The sequence below is a fragment of the Coloeus monedula genome (assembly GCF_965178545.1).
Source record: "Coloeus monedula genome assembly, chromosome: 4".
NCBI classification, from domain to species: domain Eukaryota; kingdom Metazoa; phylum Chordata; class Aves; order Passeriformes; family Corvidae; genus Coloeus; species Coloeus monedula.
The window spans coordinates 36,986,404-37,010,469 of record NC_138784.1 but is presented as its reverse complement, the minus strand read 5'-3'; the positions used below and the strand labels follow the sequence as shown (position 1 = coordinate 37,010,469).

The 24,066-nt window shown below is 34.6% G+C and overlaps 2 protein-coding genes across 2 annotated transcripts in view; both read left to right on the top strand.

Moving 5' to 3' along the window:
- OTOGL (otogelin like) overlaps nucleotides 1-8,781 on the top strand; it is a gene marked incomplete at its 3' end in the record, with an annotated part of 89,755 nt that extends 80,974 nt beyond the window's left edge. The window contains exons 55-59 of the mRNA XM_082280353.1: nucleotides 110-229; nucleotides 1,832-1,877; nucleotides 3,738-3,809; nucleotides 5,988-6,067; nucleotides 8,581-8,781. Of these exons, the coding sequence (XP_082136479.1) occupies nucleotides 110-229; nucleotides 1,832-1,877; nucleotides 3,738-3,809; nucleotides 5,988-6,067; nucleotides 8,581-8,781 (519 nt within the window). The remainder of the gene's footprint in view (nucleotides 1-109; nucleotides 230-1,831; nucleotides 1,878-3,737; nucleotides 3,810-5,987; nucleotides 6,068-8,580) is intronic.
- Nucleotides 8,782-15,190: 6,409 nt separating this feature from the next.
- PTPRQ (protein tyrosine phosphatase receptor type Q) overlaps nucleotides 15,191-24,066 on the top strand; it is a gene marked incomplete at both ends in the record, with an annotated part of 125,963 nt that continues 117,087 nt past the window's right edge. The window contains 5 exons of the mRNA XM_082280024.1: nucleotides 15,191-15,238; nucleotides 18,119-18,256; nucleotides 18,866-19,001; nucleotides 20,066-20,320; nucleotides 21,333-21,550. Coding sequence (XP_082136150.1) covers nucleotides 15,191-15,238; nucleotides 18,119-18,256; nucleotides 18,866-19,001; nucleotides 20,066-20,320; nucleotides 21,333-21,550 — 795 coding nt within the window. The remainder of the gene's footprint in view (nucleotides 15,239-18,118; nucleotides 18,257-18,865; nucleotides 19,002-20,065; nucleotides 20,321-21,332; nucleotides 21,551-24,066) is intronic.

Below are 24,066 nucleotides of genomic sequence, written 5' to 3'. Positions count from 1 at the left end.
CTCCAGTAGATGCTACAGCATGAGGGCACCACTTTTATAGACATTTTAGGTTGGAGATAAAGTTGAAGTGTTTGGCTTTCCTGACAGTGGCTTTGTTTGATATATTCAGGAAGGAAGCACCTGGACCTCCAACTGTACCAACTACAAATGTGCAAAGACTGCTGCAGGGGCTATTGTACTGGGGTCAAGTGTTGTCTGTCCCCCATTTAATGACACTGAGTGTACAAAGGTTTGTACTTTGGGTAAGGTAAGTGACAATAATTGCTCTGGAATTTGGCTTATACTCCACAACACATGCAAACTTCACATACTTTCTTTAAATTAAAAAAGTGGTAAGTAAAAATATGTAAATGAGCAATTTGCAGTCATTTCCTATACTCTGGTTTTCTTTCTGAGTGACCAAGTATCTGTGAGGAGTGTAAAAGTTTGGCTTGGGTTTTGTTGATGACTGCTATTAGAATATTGTGGAATTGGAATCATACTTGACATAACACTATACAAAGTGCTAATTGCTATATGTTACTTGGAATAATACTTTGCCAAGTTCATAGAACACAGACAGTGAATAAATCAGATCAAGAAATCCAGAAATGCTGCATATAAAAGTCAGCTATATTAAAAATTCCCTAAGTTGTGCAATGATTAGGAAGATGATAGAGTATATATAAACTTTATTGTCTCTTAAACTAAAATTTGTGTAACATAACAAAAGGTATCCGGGGTATTTACCTAGATCATATATTTAAAAATGTAAAGGTGGCATATCCATATAAACTGCTTTGAAGTACATGTACTCTTCACAAAGATTGTATATTTGTTTGCAGTTTAACTTCTAAGTTAATAATTCTCTAACTTTATAATACTTGTAAAATTTTTGCACTTGCAGTACATCCTATATTTAATATGAACTAAAAATGATAATAAATATATATGTAGAAAGGGTAAGTACCATTGCTGCCTTGACTACAGATTATACATTTGCTACTAGTCCTACTTATTCCTTCCATTTGTTTAAAAAAGTTCCTATTTCTTCCAATCCTGAAGAAGGTATTCTATTTAAAATTAATGCCTGTACTACTGTGAGTTTATTCTGAGTTTCTTCCTTGGAACCATTCTAACATCGTCTATTAGGGTCTTTCCTTACTAATAATGGTTAAGATTTTAAGGAATGGAGCCCTAAAATTAACTTTCTGAATCAGTCTGACCTGTTTTTGAGAGATGCTAAGCATATGCTTGAACTAGTAGCTGAGAAGAAAGCCTTTCTCACAGGCAGTTCAGGATAACTCAGGAATATCTGAGTTTAAGTGCTCATTTAAGAAGTTCTCGAACAATTTATTCAGTAATTTTTCTGTAATGAGGTAAAAAATTTATTCTCACATGAAGATATAGAAGCTAAAAAATGTCTGTCTTTTGTCTGTTGTTATCCTAAGAGTTCTGTTTATGTTCTGTTGTCTGCTTGATATGCAGATCTGGGCTACTCATGTAAAATTTTGAAACTATCCTAATAAATCTCTGTGGTGGGGAAATAGATGGTAGTGGATGATATAAAAAACATGCTGATAGAAACTAAATGACTTTTTCAAAGGAAACTAGATCAGATGAAAACTGAACACTACTGAACTTGTCATCAGTGAGTTCATTTTCAGTTTCAAAGGCTGTAAAGAATTTGTGAAGCAAACCTTCAGCTGATACATATCTGTGTAATTCTCTCGATTTCAGTGACACTACTTTTTATTAGTTTGGCATCTTTAAAATGTGGAATGTCTTGAGACACAATTTCCTTTGCATTGGGCCCAGACTTTTTTGCTATATTCTTCTTTTATTTTCCTAGAATGGAGGAATTGTGCAGACGTATAATGATGGCTGCTGCAAGACCTGTAAGTCATGAAGGCTGCAATATGTGCTAGTTTGGCTTTGGTTTTGGAGGGCTTATTTTTTAACCTCAGTTGCTGGGACATAAAGAGTGAAAAAGCATGCAGTTCCCCCTACAAATCACATAAAATTGTTGTAGTTACCTAACTACTCTTATTAAAAGGCCTTGCTTCATTTGGCTGCTGACTTTGTGATTTTTAACATTATTGTTCTGGAGTATAACCAAATCTCTCCAAATATAACCCATGGAAGATTAAAAGTTGTCTCAATTAAAACACTGAAAACATTCTCTTTATCATTAAGTTGGCTCTAAAATAGCTCCTGTAAGATCTTCACCTGAAAAGACAAAAATATTTCCTCTTAAAATTGATTCCTGATTCAATGACATTTTGCGATACATCTTCAAACTTAGCAATTTATTCTGTATCCCTAATATGTTTTTTCTAGGCCCAAAATCTTTCTTAAATCTGAAATGAGGAAAAATTACAGTAATATTGATGATAGTAGTGCTTATAAAAAATCAGCTTTTAATATCTGGGAATACATTCACATTTTCTGAGTTTGTAACTTTAAAGTATGATGAAATGTGACTCAAGCTGACATAAAATTTTCATAATTTATGCAATTTAAAAAACTGATTGAGAAAAAACTGGTTTTCTCTGCAGTTTTGACTAGAAAAATTTTTATTATCTAAGTATATAATTATGTATATATATATAAATAAAACACTGTTTTGTAAAACTAATTGTGTAGAGCAAGGACATGTTCAATATTACAGAAAATTTTAACCCTCTTTTTTGGCCTTTTTTGTGTTCAACATTAGAGTAAAAGCAAATTAGTCTTTGGAACTTTTGTATACAAACTTTTGCTTAATATTATTGAATAGCAAGTCACAGACTTATAACCATATATTGCACAGTTATTATATAAAACTGAAATGCAATGTATTGAATATAATTTGGAGAAATAAGCAGAAGTAGTGATATTTATAAAACACAGAACAACACCAAGATTCCAAGCTATGCGAGTCTTAGAAAGTGAACTGCAAATATTGTTGTTCCATTGTAACCAAAACATGGAAAACAAAAGGTATTTTAATACAACAGAATCTATTTTTTTATGACAATCACCAGAGAAGTAACACACTGGAATTGTACTAAAATCCTACTAATCAATAGTCTTTCTCTCATGAGATAAACTGAGTGGAAAAATACTTAAATCTGCCCCTCCAAAAAAAAAAAATTAGCTTGGTGTTATTTAGAAAATTAGTCTTAAAAATTATTGACTGCTGGTTCTCTGCGGACCAGGAAGATTTATAATTTTGGCCATATTCTGTGGCCTCAGGAAAGGCATTGTTATACTTCAGAAATACTTGCTGAGGTGGCTGCTAAAACCCCCAGATATCATTCATACAATTATATGCTATTTTATTTTTATTTTGTTTTGTTTTTAACTAAAAGCATGTGCCCTGTGGTGAAGCAGTTGAGTACTTATAAATAGAGCTTGCAACACATTGGGATTTTAATGGGAACAAATAACTTTTCTGAAAGAGCTTGATTTAATGCATGCAAAGTGAGTGGATACATTTAATTCTTACCTTGCCATAGAGAGACTAATTCCAAAAGTTTGGTTTAAAAGTAAGCATTCCAGTTTTGTGATAACCAGGAGGGTAATAAAGTGTAGGCCATCTTTAGTGAGACTTGAAGCAGCTGCAGAGTTTCTAAATTGTAGAAGACTAACAGGACAGCTCATAATTTTTTGCTAAAAGAAAAATTTCAGTTGGCAGTGTAAGAATTAATGAAGTGTCATTTATACAGAAATGTTTTTATTTCATGAGCATCTTCTATTCCTAATGATTCTGGCAGGTTCTGGATTGGGTCTATTACCCTTTGCCATTAGTCCAGTAGTGCCTACTGATAATATTAATTGTGAACCAGGTATTATTTTTAATAATGTATTTTCTCTTCTTTTTTTGATAATAATGTAAGCACTGCTTGATATATGTGTCATAGCTGTCACCATCATTAAATGTTACCATGCAGTTAATGGTTCTGGGCCTGCTACTGAGAGATGCTGATCCTCTGTTGGCCTCCCACATCAGTGGTTTTCTAAAGCCTGATTAAGATTCACTACTCAGCACCTGTCAGAATTAGGTTCATCCATTTATGGCATATGCTGCTGATGGTTATTCCTCCTGCTCATTGTTGAAATTGGTTTTGTCACATGAACTTAATATACAGGGTAGTTTTAATAAGAAATGTTACTTTAAAAAAATCATAATTCTGAATATTCTTACCAAGAGATTCTGAATCTGATCCCAGGTCTCTAAATTTAATGATGGAAATCTTTTTCCCTTAAAATAGAGCAAGAGTGTGTGTTACTGTCTGGTCTCACCTTTGCAGACATGGATTTATGCTGTTATCTCGGGGTGACTGTATTTCTTCTTTGTCACAAGTAATATGTTTTACAAAGTTAAGGAAATACTGAGGGCAGGGGTGGGGAGGGGGCCACAACACATACAAATACAACCCCATGGCAAGATAAACTTTTTATACCAGAAATTACAGATTGTTACAGAACTGTTGCAATACACTCATCATTCTTTGCTTTTTAGGATAGGTAGGTCACAGAAATTCCTTACTCAAATAAGGAGTGAGTAAACAAAGCACATCTGATATTGAATGCAGTTCCTTTTTACAGTTCAAGGTTGGAGAGAGAAAAGTGTAGCAGCAGAGCTTTCCTAAGACATCAGCACTTTATATGCTGAAATGTTAGATTTATATCTCTATATAACTTGCAGCACTACAAAGATTGCACTGTCTATACATACTCAAGCTGGCAAACACTTTCAGATGAAAATATCACAGAATTTTTTTAAGTGTTTCTGAGGAAAGAAAAGAGAAATGTTATAGTCTAACAGCTTTGCTCATACAGAGATCTGCTAATTCAGTAACATAATTTTGTTTGATTCTTCAATGCACAGGTTAAAATATAGCTGTACTCTGCAGGCAACCTAATTTTTCAGCACTCAATGGAGCAGTGGTTGCAGAATATCTTGGTTACTCAGAGATCATTTATCTTATAAAAGTGCTCTCAAGTTTTTGGGGAACAGAAGAGTTGTTGTTTTTTTGTACACTCAGCCATGAAGGAAGGTCAAGAAACTACTGAATAGTGCTTATTATTTTATATGCTGTATGTCCAGAATGGTTGCACAGCACAACTAACAGATCATTTTGGTGGGTAGTGTGGGTAGTGAATCAGGAGATCTAAATAACTGCTGTTACACAGATAATAATAATGGTCTGAAACAGAGTGAAGCATGAAAAATTATGTTTATTGTTTCAGTATTATATTATGACTTTTACCATGTTAAAAAATGGCTTTTCACTGTACAGCTTTATTTTTCAAATTAAAAAAAAACCCCTCCTATCTATATCTCCAAGACTGAACATAAAAATTCAGTATTTCCCTCATCCTAGATCTGTATGCTGACTTTATGTGCTACATGCTTCAGATCTAGTGATAAAAAATGTTCCATATTTAGCAAATAAATGCATGTCCTCAAAGAAGCTTTGAAAGACATCCTTCTCAAAAATATATTAAAATAATATAATTACACTTAATTTTTAATCATGAAAAATATCATGAAGGTTGGAATCACATTCACAGCTTCACCTTCTCAAATGTTAAGTTCTGAAAATTTTATAAAAGTCAGGATCAAAATCCCATTTGCATTAGAAATTCCCAATTAAACAGAATTAATTCTAATACTATTCAAAATTACTAAAGACATTTTCTTTTCTAATTGCATATATTTCTCTTGCCATACGTGCAATGTAAAAACATATTCATTGTTTAATATTTTAAAAATTTGTATAGCTTATTTGGGCCACTTGATGCTCATATGTGCCAGCTAAAATAGATAATACTGCACAGGAACTCTTTATTAATATATTGGATTTTAAAAGAAAATTATGGAAGTAATAGTTTGTGTGTGTACATTAATGAAAACAAAGTATAATTATGTAAATTATGTTTATATTTTTACTTTTTAAAGAAGGAAGTACAATACAGAAGATGTATTGATTCAGTATGCATTTTTTGTATTTTATCAGGCAAAAAGGAAGAAAGGATTTGCCAGAAAATGACAATCAGGACAACCATAAGAAAAAATGACTGTATAAGTCAGAGCCCGGTAAGCATAAAAGAGCTGTTCAATGCTGGGCCTATGGCTTGGCAAACCAAGTATTAAGAAGTCGGTTATAACTAACAACAAGCAACAAAAAATGCTGCTTTCTTCTCAAAAGCAGACTCTTGGCCCTAGGAATGTTATCCTACTCATAAATGGAGTAAAACTAGCTATTTCTATTACTGAGAGACTGAGCCCTCCTACCTGGAGAAACATCTGGCTTCAAATGAAAATTACAGACCATAATTACTTTAACTAATGAAGGCACTGAATTCTTTAGCTGAAATAATATCCTGCTCTAAAAGAGGAGTAGAAATGTTTCAACTTAAAATGTGATGGAACACTGCCACATTCCTCTTTGAAGACGTTTATGCTCGTGGCTTCTCCCTCACATAATATAGGTTTCCATATCATAAATTCATGATCCCATTTATTTATGGGTCTGCTTAAGACATCTTATTTCTCAGCTTTGGTGTAGCCCCATCTACAGACGCCGGGAAATTTCTGAGCAGCAAATGTGCTTCTCATGTAGCACTTAAAAGAGAAGCAATTGACAAAGTATCTGAAAACTTCTAAAAGGCCTCTCGCAAGATTCTGTTGAAGTTCCTAAGCAGTCATTAGGGAAGAGGCAAAATGTCATCACATGTTAAAAGTCATCCTGATAGAAGGTCAACAGTGACATGTTCAAATTTTAATAGTAGGAGTGTATGGTGTATTTATTTAGTTTTAGAAGGGTTGATAATGAGGGAGTATAAATATATAGATGAAATTGGAGTAATTTTCCATAGTTGAGAGAAGAGTCTGGAGAGCTTCACAGTTACTTTAACAACCTAGGCTGAGACAGCAATATGACAAAATAAGGACATGGTATTAACTAAATAAAGAGTATTAAAATGAAAGACTTAGTCAAAACTCACAGGTTTTTTAAGCTAGGTGAAAAGATCCTTGCCCTTTCATCCAGTTCTGTGAAGATCTCTGCTCTCCCACAGACAAAAAGGCTAAGAGCTGCGGCATTTAGGCAAATGGATAGGGAGTGGAAACAAACTCATTCTAGTGTCTCTTAGGAATCAGTGCTGCAGTCGTGGAGAGAGTGCTCTGCGCAGCTGCGGCCTACATTGCTGCAGTTCTACATTGCTGCAGAACTAAGGCATTCACAGAGGAGCAACAAGAATGTTGGCCAAGTCAGCTCTTGAATGGCGCAACAGATGAAGCCTTCCTTTTTATGACTTTCTATTGTAAACATTTTATCTTTTCTTCCCTCTCTACTGACCTTCCAAAAAGACCTACCACCATCCCATCTCTGTCTGTATTACAGCCCCCTTTTCCCAGTATCTCCTTGTTCATGTTTTCCTTGATGGCTGCACATCCTTCACACAGTCCAGATTCCCTTACCCTTCACACAGAAGTACCTCCAGATTTTCATGTCCTCATACCCTTAGCTCCCCTTCCTTTTCTCTCCAGCTCCCCCACTGGTGCTCTTTTTCGATCTTGATTTGGCCCATGAAATGGTGGTATCAGCTGTGACTGGCTGGGAACTACATATTTGTTCTTGGCCAGATTACTGCTGTCAAACCTTGGATAGGGCCGAGCATGATTATATTTAATTAATTAATAACTGAGACTATTAAAGCGGACAACAAAATCTTTTTTTACTCCTGTCAAATCTCAGGAAATTTCAGTTATAAGAGTAATCTTTTGGTCTAACTTGTATGGGTATGGCATATTTAATCACAGGCTTGGAAGGGAGTGGCTCAAAGCAACGTTCATACGCCCCCCCTGCATAAGAAATCAGATTTAAGTCTGTCATGAAGAGAACTAGACATAGAATAGCCAGCCTTGATTTCCCACCATTTCAACTCTGCTTAAGTTTAGTTAAAAAGTGTAATTTTTTTTCTGTCAATGTATCAGCTAAGAAAATTCTTCACATAATGTAACAGTGAGTGAAATCTTTGCTCTGCTGAAGCCTAGAGCACAAATAATTTTCTAACTAGTATGTGCTCCAGCTGGTTTGTTACTGCATCTACTTTTTGGATATATTTCTCTGAGTGATAACACAGCCCTCAGACACAAACAGTAAAACAAAAAAGGGAAAAGGTTTTTCACTGATATGCTTTTCCTCTTGAACCTTCAAGGAGAAAGATAAACTTCCCTTCATTTTACATAGAAGAATTTAACTTTTTATCACTGAACATGAAAAGGACACGGATTCAACTGTGCTGTTTCAAAGTTATTAATTTGTAAACTGGGGATTCAGTTTTGGTATCCATAGCATAAGGTTGAAACAAAACATGTGATTAAACAATCAAGAAAAGTTTAATTAAAAAAAAAATATTTTAAAATGTGGCTAAGCTTAGAATGCATGAATTTTAGAAGATAAAATAATTTTTAAGACCAAAGTCCTTTTCAAATGTAAAAATGGGTTTTAATCACAAAGAAGTTTGAAATGTAATCTTTTTATTTAAAAAATTGAGATACCGAATTTTTATTCTTATTCTTATTTTCTTTTATTTTACTCTTAGATAAACGTGGCTTCTTGTGATGGAAAATGCCCGTCTGCAACAATTTTCAATGTCAATATTGACAGCCATCTAAGATTCTGTAAATGTTGTCGAGAAGTGGGAACACGAGTCCTGACTGTGCCATTGCGCTGCTCAGGAAATGGCACTGAAATTATGTACGTCATTCAAGAGCCTATAGACTGCTCATGCCAGTGGAACTGAACATTGCTGTGGACATGATTTAGCTTTCACCAGACACAGTTTTTTGATCATGGATGGCTATAGTATTCTGTAGGGAAATAAAAAAGGCATCAGTTATGCTTTATAATGTCACTTTCCCCAAATTTAGCAAAGATAATGTTTGTTGTTCTTCAAATTGTCTTTGAAAATATTGGCAAGTACAGAAAGAAAAACATAAATCCTTTTGAACAAGGTGTAGTTTATCCATCATTTACTTCTACTCAGTGGTTTTCTGTTGAGGTGGTGAAAAAAGCTGGTTAATATCTGTATTTCCAGTGTTTTAAAGGTTTGAATTGTGGCTACCTATCAAAGTTGAGAATTTCTTAGTGGTTCATTTACTTAGAGGTCTCCAGTTGAAAACTGTCACCACTCCCATGTTTAAATGGGAAAGAAGCATATTAGGATTTGGGAATGACTGAATTAATTTGTTTAAAAAACAGTGGGTTCAACTGTAACATTTTTCATCTTGCTCAAAAATCTATCTTTTGTCTGTTAAGCTGTTGGCAGTGATGGATTCTGCTTACACTGTAAGTCACTGAGAAACAACATGACTGTTATCTGTAAGTACTTGTAGGAAATCTCCAGAGTATATAGCAGAATCATAATATCTTGAAACTTTAGACATGTATTTAATTTTTATGTATATTATAAATATGAAGCATGAATCGGCAAAGGCTGAGGAGTTATAGCTTTTGTGCCTTAAAAATATCTGAAAGCCATTTCTGCTGTGAAGGTTTCCATTTTATATGCATTTTTTCACTTTTCACAGAAAAGAAATTGGCTCTCTGCTAGGTATAGAATAAGATTATATGTATATATATTTATTTTAAAAACCCAGGATACTGCACATTTTGAATATTCATAATGGGTTTTGTCTTTTTTTTCCAGTCTGAAGATTTGTGTTCAATGTATGTTTTATTTTTTTTAAATATAGATATTTAGACTATTGACTGAATTTAGGAATCATAATTTTTGAGTCCAGGGAAAAAAAAATCAAGTAAAATAAATGTTTTGAGGGGCTTAGGTGAGTTATTCATGCTCAATCAAGATGTAACAAGATGATTCAACACCCTGAAGTGAGTATAATCTCCCTTTTATTAAACATACTACATAACCTGCTTTTAAAAATAAAGGATACAAATTTAAGCTTGTTTTTAGAAGATTACTTTGCTTTATGAATGAAAATTTTTTAATGAAATGAAATTTATGAATGAAATGAATGAAATGAAATGAAAATTATTAAAGTTATGACAGTATTTTCCTTATCAATTTTCCTTTTAATTGACTCAGAATTAAAATTCTTGTCTAAAAGTTTGAAAACCTGACAAACAGTTGTAATTTCAAGCTGTCATCATTTAATTACAAAAAGCTTGGATTATCACAAGGGTTATTACAATGAAATATGAGCAATATGTAGCAAAATAGCCTTAAAATCCAAGGCTATTTTGCTTCTTTGTGTGACAAATCTTAAATTGTTTGCTACATTCAGTTTGATGGCTTATAAAGAAAAATAGCTTATACAGAGAAATCTTTCATTACTAACAAGACTCATCTACTCATCCATATCATTAAAAATAGTGACTTGGTTTAAAAATTAAATAAGAATAATTTTAAAATATCAGCAAAATATTTAACCATTATAAAGAAATAGTGATCAACTAGAGATCAAAATAAAACTTCGAGAAAGCAAATGCTTCATCTGCCTGTTTTTATGATTTGTAAGGCAGAAATTTCAAGTTGTATTATATACCAGGGCCTAGAACCAAAACAGTCTCTGATACTGCTGTCAGTATTTGTGTACAGAAACTTAATGCAGGCAAGAAATAGAAGATAAATCACAGTCACAGCTGTAATGTTTATGGACTCGTACAGCAAATTAAAGGACAACTTCTAAAAGAAAAATACGTACTTTTGTTTTTTGAGATAGAGGTTGGTATCCTATATTTGCATTAAGAGACTTTGGCCCAAATCTACTTAATGAATTTAGCATTTGATAGAAAAGAAACTCTCAAAATATAGCATTTTTCCATATAATCATCAAGCATTTTCATTGAACAGCTGTGGCCTTTTATAAGCCCTGTGCTTTTCTAAAATTTAGAGCTATGTTTGTAATTGAAAAGAATTTAATAAACTTATTGTGCATAGTGATAATAAATCAGTGTTGATGCAATTAATTAAGCTTTGCCACTAAGATGTATGCTAATGCAAAACCTTAGGAAAACCTGGAAATTGTAAAAGAAGTTATGTTTAAAACTTCATGACAACCTGTAATAAGATAAACGGTATTAAACTATTTTTGTCCCACTTAGACAACTTTCTTTTTTAAATGCAACAATCAGAAGGAACTGTGTCAGGATTCTTCCTGAAGCCTACAGCAAAACCTTACATCTTCAGTGGAGCTGGATTGGATGGCTCTAAGATTGTCTTTCATTTTACAATTAAACTTCAAACTCGGACTGCTTTGGCCTTGTCAGAAAGCAGACATCTATTAAAACCCATGAACCATTTCCTGCACAGGCCACTCAGCCCTTTTAGCTCCAGGAAGGTGACACTGGCAGAATGTGATGTGTTTTATACAATGTGAACTAGCCCTTGCAGGCCTTGCACCAGAGAGGTTTTAATGAACCTGCAGTGTGGCAGCACTGTTCTTTCTACTCCACACATTTCCTCTGTCTGCAACTTAAATATTAATGTATATGCAGTTTATGGTTCTGTCTTGGCTTTCTCATGTGTCTTCAACTCTGCATTCCTGCCTCAATCCCTATCCTCAAATTTTGTGTAACTCTGACCACACAGTTGTCTTGTGAGCTGCTTTGGAAAGCTGATCCAACTCAAACCTTATTTCGTTAAATGCCAAAATTAATTAGTCTGTTTATTATTGACTAAAAGAGCTTTAATACCCACAGAGTTCCCTCCCTTCTACCCTCTTGAAACTAAGACTAGAATAATGTCTACTCCCCTAAAAAAAAAGCTGGGAAGGCATGCTTCTGAAACTCCCACACTGTCACTGAAAAATGCGAGGAACTGTGCACGATGGTGTGGATGCCTCGTGCTGCAGTCCTGCCATGCCTTGTCATTTCTCCCATTTTTAACTGCTTCCACTGGCCCTTCATTCCTACATTTCCACTGTTCTCTTCTCCTACCTAAGCTTCCAAAAGATATTGCTCGATATAAAGTATTAGCCATAAAACTATGCAAATATTTTAGGGATTAACATAAAAATATCTCTGTACTCAGAATCAGATTGTACCTGACTATGCTTCTAAAAAATGGTAAGTCTTTGCCATGTTATTTACATTTGACTTTTATTATTCCACTGCCTTTTTACCAGATAATTTGTTAAGACCAACTCTAGCCCCAATATATACAATTAGAATTTGAAGCACAGCTTTTAATATTAGGTATAAGCCACTTACTGTGTGTTTTCATCAATAAAATCTGAGTATAGCTATACAGGCAGCTAACATTCCCATTTTTAGCTAGCCAAAGCTGTATACTAAAAATAAAAAGTAAAATGTAATTCATTTGCGTGATTTATTTCCACATTGCAGGCAGAGCTCTTCTCAAATACATGCACCTGTGTATTGGTGAAACTTTAGGGTAGCATCAGGCCTGAAGGTGGGTGTTTGAACCCAGTTCCAAGCCACATAGTATACTGAGAGGCAGAGGCATTTATAAGAACCCAGTCTGGGGTTATACATCGTCACTCTGCTGTTCAGAGTGTTTCAGCAATGACAAAATTCTGTTTCAGATGTGACTCTTTTCCCCCCTCTTTCACACTATTTTACTGACACTTTTTTTTTTTTTCTGTTGATCTTCTGCACTGCTGATAAACTCATCTTACAGCACCTGTAATTTTTTTTATAATTATTTTCTTTTATTATTATGCATTAGTTCTGTATAATTCTTTCCATCTCTTTTTCTTCCATCTCACCTTTTATAAGAATTTAAAGGACAAATCCAATCTCCAAATACTACAGAGATTCACCTTTGTGTAAAACTTACTGCCAAATAAACATGTAGATAACACTCAGGAATACTGTGACAATGGCAAACATTGACTTGAACTAATTTTTTTAAGTTCTGTCTCATCAAAACCTTTTCTAGATGTTACCATGAGATGCTGCTGCTACTGTAATCATGTACAGGTGTATGTCCAAAGGAAAAACCTCATAGGCGTGTGTTCTAGTACAGGGGACAAAACATAAATGAGTTGTCACACGTAACCATTGCAATATAACCACCATGGAGGACAAAGCATGAAGGCTAGAACATTAGCAGAAAATTTGTACAGTTACACGCTCCCAACTATTCTGGGAAATACATTTTCTAAAAACATTCACAACATGTAAGTAAAAACTCTTTTGAGGGGTAGACTTCAGCACTTTAATGCAAGAGAAAAAAAGGGTTTTATTGAGAAAAGGTTATGGTCGAGAGAGTGTGTGCCTACACTGTGTACTAAATTTTGTCTAATCTTTCTTTAAATGCCAGGTGTAATGTGCAAGCCACCTATAGAATAAGAAAACTTTAAAAATTGTCTATCCATTAACAGGTTGCCACAGTTTAGGGAGGAAAGGTATATTCAGAACTGAAAGACAATGAACTTTAGCAAATAAGATACATCGACTGGATCTTGGCAGCCACATACTGATCACTTAACTACTGGAATTTTTGTCTATTTGGAAAAATAATTCTAGATATGCACCAATTAGGTGGTCCTATATCTACTGAAATCACTGTAACTGATTCCCTAAGATCAGAGATTTAAGAATCTTGCTTCAGGGAGATGGTCTGAAAAAAACATCTTATACATGTATTTTCTAGTTTTATGAGTAGTTTTTGTATGGGGGAGCTTGAAGAGCTGCTTCTGTACTGATGTCACATTCTGGAGAAAACCAATAGTGAATGATGTTAAGACTTAATCATTAGAAATGCTGAATAAAAGGAATGTGGTTATGTTTTGGGGGAGTGTTCTTTTGATTAAGGTGGAATGTGCCATGCACATGTAATTTATTGGCATTAACACAGAGAGAGCTCCTGCTGGTGTCTTGAAAATCACTTTGTTAGTAAAGTATCCCTTTGTACCTGATGACTACAAATTGCTCTGGAAAAAAATTGAGCATGTTTGCTTTGCAAAACAGCTGAATAGGCAGTAGCTTACTTTTGTCATTAATAGCTAAAATGGCGTTCAGGTGATTACACCCCTGTGCTCTGCTGCTCTGACAGGGGGATTGACTCAGTGTTTTGAGATGAGGGATTTCACTGCAGCAGCTTTTGATTTACTATGTGTGTCTTCAAGTCTGGATAACATGAAAGCTTCAAAATATTGTATTCCTGGTGAGAGTAAGCCTTTCTTGTTTAGTACAAGTTCTAAATAAAGCTTTAGTTGAAAAATTTATTCCTTATTTCACGATTCACAGTTCAATGGGATACAGATTTTAATAAAAATTAGGAACAACCCACTGAAAAACAAGATACTGTCTCAAGAGAGAAGCATGATGTGATGATAGCACCTAAGAGAATGCAAACTATATATTATTACTCATTTTTATGGTACACGTATACTATGGCACTGATCTTTATTTATTCTACAATCAGTAAAAAATTTTATCAGCTTATTAAATGGATTTAATTTAAAAGAACACAGTGGGAAACTAATTTTCTATTAAAAAGATTAATTGGGAATGGTTAAAGTACTGGGAAATATATTGAGGTAAGTTCAACTCAAATTGCTGCTTCAGATCTGTCCAAAGATGGATGTCACACAACATATTTTTTCTGAGACAAGTTCTTGTTCAGCAGCCCTTAAGAAATAGATCAGTTATGAATTACTGCTATTAATTCTTGTATATTCTTTATTTATAAATGCTTATACTGGTGACTTTGTGTGGGACCTCTGTAAGGTCACAGGACATACCAATGGTTCTGTAGCTGTGCTTAGTACTTCTGCAGAAATGTGTTTAAAGGCACATTTTGTACACTGATCACGGAACACCTGGATAGAAATGTGTAATGTGGAAAACAACCAGAGTCTGAAGCAAAATAAGTAAGAAGTAGCACTGATTGCAATGAATTTTGATCTGGTAATCACATAAAAACTAAAAAACATTTTTTACTCTGAGGGGTCTTTATATGACTAGTGCACAACAGGCACATCCACAGTTCACTGAAATTAAAGGATCTCAGGAAACTTGATATGAGGCTTGGGAAGAGGCAGGGCCAGAGCGAAGACACACATCTCGGGTGCACAATTGGCTGCCTCTGTATCCATGTGAAGTATAAATGAGTGTATTAGTTTTTCCCTCCTTAGGATATTCTGACATGATTTTGCTTTGAAGCTGTGGTGATACAAGCACTTAAGAGGTACTGCGACTATAACATTTCTTTCTCTATGGATCAACCAATTCTGCTTCTGCTTTTATTTAAATATTTATTTGAGGTAAGAAAAATACTCTGTTTTTTGGGGGTGGATAACTAGACAAAGTGAATGTTGAAAATTGATGATTTTTGATTTGGACTGGGTTTTTTTCCCATTCTAGCAGTCACAGGGAGCTCTCATTTAGCACTTCTGAGCATTCTCAGTCTTCCTTCTATTTAAATAGTTGGAAGCTCTTTTGAGATCTTTTAATATGCTTTATTGCCTGCTGCTTTGGGTTTAATGTTGTTTCCCAGAAGAAGTAAAATATCCCAGCATCTTTAAGTCACCTTTTAGACAGGATGGTGTGAATTAAAAGCTTTAATGAGTTCATTGTCATACCTCTGACAGTGGCAAAAAGCAGACCCTTGGGGATGACTGTAAGAATAGCATGTGAAAATTACCTGTACTATGTCAGTTTTCCACCATTGTCAGCTTAAGAACTTCTTGAGATGGGTGTGTATTTACTTTGCAATTTGTGAGCTTCACTGTAGTTCTCTTCTATGAACTTGAAATTTTGTGAACATGAATGGGCCTCCTCTGGCACCCCTTGAAACTTTTAGTACTCATTTTGAGCTTTGTCAGATAAACTACTTACTTTGTGAAGAACTGCCTTTTTTCCCTCTTCAAATCTGAAGCATACCAGCTGTGTTTCATCCATCACAGTGCTTGTACTTGAAGAAAAAATGAAAATCAATCTCTGCACACTTTTGGCTACTTAAAATGTTATAGGCCTCTGCTGTATTTCCCCTCAAGTGCCTCGTTTCCAGACTAAGAACCCTACTTGAGTCTTATTGACTTCTGCTATCAACTGCTTCTCAACATAAGTGTTTATTGTTTAGGTCTCCTGCCTCCTGTGTAGCTAGCCTGAAGACAGATTTGAGCCTTAGGTCTCTTTGGTCAATGTAATAATTTTGGCTTTACTTTTTAAATTGCTGCATTCTTTAGATAAGGGCCTAAAAAGTGATGGCAAGGTCCTGGCAAAAAAGGGGAACGTTCTAAATCCCTCTCATTAGGTAAAAGTATGGAAAAATTTCTGTGTACACTTGAAAATGCAGTTTTTGTTTTTTAGGTGTAAGTAGGATGTATTTATGTATAGTAAAATGGCACACAATTGCTGGTGCTGGAAAATTATTAAAAATGGTTAATTGAATTATTGTCAAGTATATATTTTTTATCTTTAAAATTAGATTTTCCTACCCTTTGGATTGTCTGGGCTAGACAGATTGTATTTTCAGGGAATGCAAGCTGGCTATACACCCAATATACTGAATTAAAAATCTGCTAATTTTCCTGGAAAAATATTCCTTAAACACTTCTGTGTATGCCATCAGTATTATAAGTTCATTGTGTCAGTTCATCCCAGAGGTGGTATATACCCTCTTGTAAAGGATTTATAGAGTTTAAAGACTTTATAAACTTTACAAACTTTATACTTCACAATGTATAATCTAAACTCTGAACACTGAGATATTGATAGATTTATAGTTATGTTAGCTATTCATTAGTTAAACGAAGTTATGTTAAGCCAAACTGAATTCCAGAGTAAGTTGTACTTAAAAAAATTACACAGCTGAGTGTTTTTGCTTTTTATGATGTTGGTTTGGTTTGGGCATTTTTTGTGCAAGGTTGATTGCTTTACAGGACAACACAAAGTAATACAATAATAAAACTCCTAACTTTTACTTTAGTGTCCTAGGGGGTTGTACTTGATTTTTATTTTGGTTTAGTTTTCTGAACTAGATTTTAAGTTCATTGCTAAAGATGGCATTTACTTGTCATCTCAATTCATTAAGAAAGCAAAAATGGAACACAGAAGACAGAACTGCAGTCTTTTATAAATGTTTTGTGATAGGGATGGGCATCACATGCACCAATTTCTTTGAATGTTAGATGTTTATCTTAAATTAGATTGAAGCAGCCCATAAGTTTCTGGTTCAAAATGAAACTCAGAGAAGGAACATGCTTGTTGGGGTCCCTCCCCTGCCATGGAGCCTGGGAGATGGGCCCTGGGGAGGAGACACGGGGTCTCCCTGCCCCTGGTCAGTCTCATCCCCCACTGGTTGGTTTGGGTTCCCTGGTGTGGCCAAGGACCCTCGGCTCCCGAGACCGGGGAGTTCCTGAGCTGAGCCCCGGCCATGCGGCTGGAGAAATAAACATCTCTGAAACATCTACCACGAATCTGTCCATATATACTTCGTTTCCACGGGACTCCTGGTTTGAAATATACTTGTTGCAGTAATCCCCGCTGCAACACATGCTTCTCTGAAATGTTAAGCCAAGGTCCTTTGAAGGCAGGTAAAATTATCAAAAAGGTAGTGTCAAAAATGCAGGATACTTGTGTCTAGAATGAGTTCACTTCTGCAAGAAGCTGAAGTGCTGGATGAAACTTGCATTGCCAGGGTAAATTAGATTGCTAGGGAGGTGTTTATAAGTTATTTCTTTACCTCTTGAAAGTGGTTGTTTACTATTCTGAAATATTTGAAAATTTTGAAAGTGATGCCGCTAAAGTTTTTAACATGTAACATCAGAATAGGACTGAGACCTCCAGCTCCTGACTGCCTGTAACTGTGGTTGCAGTGTGAACATTGCAAGTGAAATCTCTGACATTGTTTCTAATATAAAAGAATGACAGGTTTCTGTCATATTTGGGTCAGCTGACATGATTATTCCACCAGAGAATAAGAAAGAGAGAGAGAAAGAAAACTAGAACCTGTACTTGCAGAACTTGTAAAAAGTTGGGAGGCACACAGTAGAGCTGGGGGTACTGGTCCATGTAAAAACTATTGCTAGCTGACAAGCTCTAGGTAAAGTTAGTTAAAATTGACAGAGATTAATTATTTAGTTAGAGGCATGTTTTCTGCATTTCCTACTAAGCTGCATTCATGTGTGTCTGTGTCACAGGGCGCACAGTGTCTGGACTGCGACCAAGAGAAAAAGCCTGCTAGAATAGCTCTGATGGAGTGGACTGAACTGCCCAAAGGAGAGGATCCAGACTATTATATTGTGATGTACCAGCAAGCAGATGCTTTCAGTCAAAAAGTATATTTTATCAATCTAAGCAATAAGTTGTTCCATGTTATTTAAGCTGTTGAAACCAGTAATAAATAGCAGCATGTGCTTGTTTGGTTTGCTGATTTTGTCTTAAAAAAAAAGTAAAATAGCAAATAAAGAGAAAATTTGGCAAAAATTTACTGGATTTTTAAATTCATGTCATTTATGTGTACTCTTACAGAGTCCTACTGAAGCTAATGGGACTTAAAAGACCCTTGAATATCCTATTGAATAAGGATGGATAGTCATATGCTCAAAATTAAGGTTCTTCAAGGTGCTGTGGTTTGAAGGAGTCTAACTTCTCCAGGAGAGGCACAGACACCACCCCTAGATCTCTGTGGGAGGGCAGTGTTCTTATTTTGAGCACAGGATGTTCTGGAATGTAAAGAAAATATAGGGATTTTAATATGAAGGTGTTTGTTGTTAATGTGATTTCTAAAAGACTTTGTTTTAAATGCATCAGGTATTTTGCAGTGTAACTGTAGCCTCAAGTTTGATATGCAGCAATATAAGCTCCCCTTCTAAAAGCTTCATAGATCACTTATAAACTGTATTTTTATTACTTTCACTATATTCAGAAATTCTTCTAACTTGCAGAATGTAAGAAACATTTCTAAAGTTGAATGGAAACCTGTCAGTACTACAGTTCTGCTCGAGGAAAGTAAGAAGTATGATATTACAATAGAATCCCTGAAAAATGGCCAAATCTTAAGTGTAAAATCATTTAAGACACGTAAGTTGAGTAACACAAAAATATTTTGGTATCTTTATAGTCAGTCTAATACTGAAGATTAAAAAGTACAGGTTCAAATCCCGAGGTCACTCACATATTTAGGAACTTTGCATTGATGTATGTTTTCAACCATGAAATGTTGAAGGAATAATTTTATATAATGTGTTTGGTTGATGTAACAATTCTAAAATACGGGACTGATGTAAAAGTTTGTGAGATTTTTTAATATTACAGGTTTTTTTATACTACAAGTAATTCTAAGAGAAGAAATTTATAAAAGAGGACCATGGAGAAAGTTACTTAAAGTCTGGCAATTTCATAATAACATGAGGTCATGATTGTTTGTCTTATACAAATTTAAAAATTTAAAATTTTTGTTTTAGCTTTGTAACAGTCACCCATTAAAAAGGGTTAATGAGTATCCTGAAGATCTTAACATTGTAACTAACTGGGACAGTCTTTTGGTGTAAGAATTTATGACTTTGTCCACTGAACTTACAAAAACCTCATTTATAGCTGTGAATCTGTTCAGGACCACAAGTCCCACCAGTTAAAGGGGCTTCCCAATCTTAACTTTGTCAATTAAAATAGTTTATAGCATTACCTTTGTACATATTGCAAGCTCATACTAGCTTTGGGATCCAGACTAGGACCTGAATTCAGACAACAAAACTGGGAAAAATAAGTAGTAAGTTGAAAGGATTGCAGGAGCCATTGACTGCTGAAAGAACATTCAGCAAGCTACAGGAAATGGTTATGCTACTAATTTGTTACTGCACTTAACATCTATTACTTCACTGATATTCTATCAAAATATGTACTTTTTCAGCTAAAAAAGTTCTTAAACTGTGCACTTTTATCTCTCCTTGCTTCAGACATAAGCAAACATACTGTGAAAATAAAGAAAAACATTACTTTCTTAAATGATGCTACATTTCCTTCTCTATTTGGTCTATCCCTCATCCCTTCTCAAAAGAAAAAAGTAATAATACTGATGAAATAAAACTTTGAGTTAAATATTCTTTTGTGGTAAAAACAGCGTTTGTTTTTCCTTTCTCTACTAGGTGGAATTTCAGAAAATGACATCAAAACATTTGTGACAGCTACTACAGTGTCTTTTAGTTGGAGAATGATGATCAAAGAATTTTCAGTTTCTCTTTTCCTGAATGGTACTTCTCAGATTATAAAAAGACCCAGTGGATTCTTTGTATGGAGAAATTTGACACCTGCCACCATTTATACCTTTAAGTTTCTATTTGAACAATTAAACCCTACATTTGTAAATGTGTCTCAATCACTGGATATTCAAGTTGAAACAGGTATATGTTAGTTTCTTGTAGTCGCAGTAAATGCAAGTTAGTACTGCATATTTTCCAGAAGAGTTATGCAAGTTAGTACTGCATATTTTCCAGAAGAGTTATGAGTAAGTTGTAAAATCCTGAATTCCATTTTACATATTTTAGTAGATATGGATGTTTTTTCTAGAAAGAGGAAGTAAATTGAATGTTAATGACATAGGAAGGTTATTTCTAATTAATACTTCTTAGTATTTTAGAAGCAAGAATTCAAATTTCCATGTGCAAATATTTTAAGCTAACAATGTTTTTGCAGTCTAAAATAGAGTCAAGCCAATGTTGAAGTTAAGCCTTGTCATTATTGGAGTGTATGGGTTGAATTTGCTATGTAGTTTCAATGAAAAGGCAAAGAAAATCCTGAGTTTGGAAAGGATTTGGAACACTTTCTGCAGCATTCAAAATGATGTGTTTTTTATTGCTGAGTGGCCAGCTTAGCTGTACTGTTTTGTTAGAAGTGCTGTGAAGGAGACAGAGTTCTTAGGATATTACGGCTTGGTTGTGTATCCTTATTCCTTTAAATGTGCTACTCTCATAATGAAACTTAAAATCTTTAAAATTAGATACGCAAAAGAAAGAACTATATACACTCAAATTCAGGGAAGTAATTATTTTCCTAAACTCAAGCAGATATTAAAATCAAATTATTTGTTGAATTCATTTTTATAATTAAAAAAATTGAACCATCAGAAACTAAACTTAAAAATTAATTTCTTTTCTACAGTATGACAGAGATTAGTGGATTTTTTTTTTTTTCTTCACTTGGTTGCAGTTGTAGCTTTTAATTCAGTCAATCAGATTTTTTAAAACACGACTTTGAAGAAGTGTTGGTTTACAATTACTGAATGCTTTGGGGGTTAAAATCATGACTTAATTAAATGCTATTGTCCTCAAAATATCTGTGTAATTATAAGGTATCAGTACCACTACCATGACTAATACAGCATATCTTTAAAATCCTGTCCTTGCTCACTTATAGGCACCTGTTCCCAAGGGTGGGTGGCATTCCAGAGCAGCTGCTACCGAATAGGTAAGGAGAGCAAGCCATGGAAGGTGGCACAACGAATCTGTGAAACCTCTTCGCAAGGGGCACATCTTCTTGACATAGGTAGTGAAGAAGAACGTGGATTTGTGTTGTCATATCTCCAGAAAATTGATCGAATAATCATGTTATGGACAGGTCTTAATGACCTAAAGGTCAGTATATTCTATCTTCTTTGTTATTACAGATATGGAAGCAGGAGAACTTTGAAATCGAGAAACCAATCCTTTGGAACATATTACTAAACAAAACAAAACAAAATTACTAAACAGTACATTGGTTATTTGTTCATGTAGTTACTAGTAATTAGATGAAGAACTATCATTTCTTCCTATTAAGAAATACTGAAAATACTTAGAAGGCCATAGCTGGGGAAAAAAACCCCATAGTGTATCCTTAACCTGTAATTTTGTGTGTATTTCCCGGGGATATTATTTTGTCTGTAGGTGGTGCTGCATTACCAGATTTTAAATCTCAGTCTACACACACTTGTTACTGTGGATATCTAAGTCTGGGTTTGGCTTTCTCAGTTTCGCTGCAGGTCTGAAATGTTGAGTGTTGACCTTAGTGATGTTTTTCCAGTACAGGTGGAGCAAAGTGTTTATTGTAAAATATTTCCTGTTCCTCGTATTCAGAATATGAAAGTTCTTAATGCCACATCTGCTGTTACAAAATGATTCAGTGTTGTATGGTGTGTGATTTGGGAAGAACTACAGACATAAATTAAACTGTTGGAAAACTCTTGGAAAGATGGAGGCACTGTGCCAGAAATGTGGGATACAGGCTTCTGTGATCTGGTTTAGTGAAAACTTACTTTGTGCTAAGTATAGAAGGTTGGGAGAATGCCAGTATTTTTTTGGTTTTAAAAAAATCCGCACTCTGAAATTTAGTTTTAACATTGGTACAATTATTCAAACATTATGTTAAAATTATTTTAAAATTATTTTACTGTGAAAGTAGCAAAATCAAAGCAAACTTTATGTGTAAAAGCAGGAGTGGTAAATGTCATAGAGACAGAAAATTTCCTTTTTGTAGACTCTGTTGAATATTGGGGCTACTCAAACAAGTCAGAGTGAGATAACATGCAAGCTGAGGAAACACAAATCTGTCTAGGTTAGAGAAACACTGTAGCCATCCTGGCTAGTAAAACACCAGGAATATATGCACTTTACATGTAATATTATTTTGTAATTATGACTCTAAAGTAGCTTGTCAAATTGCTGTAAGTTTTACACCATTGTGATATTCCTTGTAACCAGCTTGGAATTTTAGAAATAAGGTAGTATTTGTAAGAGGCTGTCAGAAATAGCTGACCCGTGGAAGCATTATATTTTTGCATGTTGGAAAGAGTACTAGAAAGTTGGTTTTTTTTAAACTCTGATTACACAGAAAAGCGTCGATTGCCAGTTTGGAATTTGACTGTTAGTCAACTGTTTAATCATTACATGCATTTTTATGTTTGTGGGAGTCAGTCAGTGAAATGAACTAGATGAGAACCTATGTTGTTTTAAGAATAGCAAGGGATAACAATAAAATGCTTGTTTTCCTAAATATTTGTACTTAATTAGTGTGTTCAAGCGCTGTCTGAACATGTTTCGCTCCTAAATGTCATTGTTGTCATCTGCTCTCATGAGAACTAAAGATTGTACTTGCACCAAATTGCACTTACTTGAGGAGTTTAAATATCATGGGACATGCAGTAGGAGTTGCAGGATTTCTTTAAAATCTGAGATATGAATTGCAGATTCATTTATTTTTGCTTTCCCATTCGTATTTGAAGCATTAGGAAGTTAAAGTTCTCTTTTCAGTAAGAAAGTTCAAAATCTTTATTTTTCTTCAAGAACCCCAGGACTTGAAACACTTGCTGAAAAAAGTTGAGGCTATAACCCACTCAGAAGATTCCAGTAGCCTTAGGAAAACTGCCAAGCACTGTGACACTGATAAAAATTAACAGCACTGTGAACAGGATTAGTTCTGTTGCATTTGTATTCTCACAGTTTCTCCTTCTTTAACCCTACTTTGATCTATATCTGAATAAAAACCCTTCCTGGTGAGGATGAGCATTCTGTGAAATGCAACAGAGACCCTGGAGATGTAGGTCACTGCATGAATGAATGGAGTGCTTTGGTGACACCCTCATGTCTGTCTGTTGGTGCAGTTCTTCAGTTAGGAAGTGGAAAATGTTGCCAAAGACAACTGAGCTTTCTCCTACAAGCCTTGCTGCAGAGGTTTGTGTCATTGTAGTATCTCATGGTTTCCTGTGCTTGTTGTTAACTCTGGTGTCTAGGAAGACCAGTTAATAAAAAAAGATATGCACTGATCTGTATAGCATTTTTGAAGTGGCAGACTATATGCGCAAGTCCTCCTGAAAGACAAGTTGACGTATTTCATACCATTGAAAATGTTCTTTGCTCTCTTGGGAAATGAAAGATATCACAATATTTTATTTCATTTTTCAACACACCAAATTAACTGAAAAAATAGGCTTATTCTTAACAAATGTGACTTCTTATCATTTTCTCAGAGAAATGAAAAAAATTAGTTTTTTCCTCCCTTTCCACTCTTCTGAACATCTTTAATAAAAGCGTAAACAACAGAAGTCTTAAAATGATGGTGGTACCTCAACATTTCTCCACTGGAGTACTTAAAGCATTCACTTAGATTGTAGGAG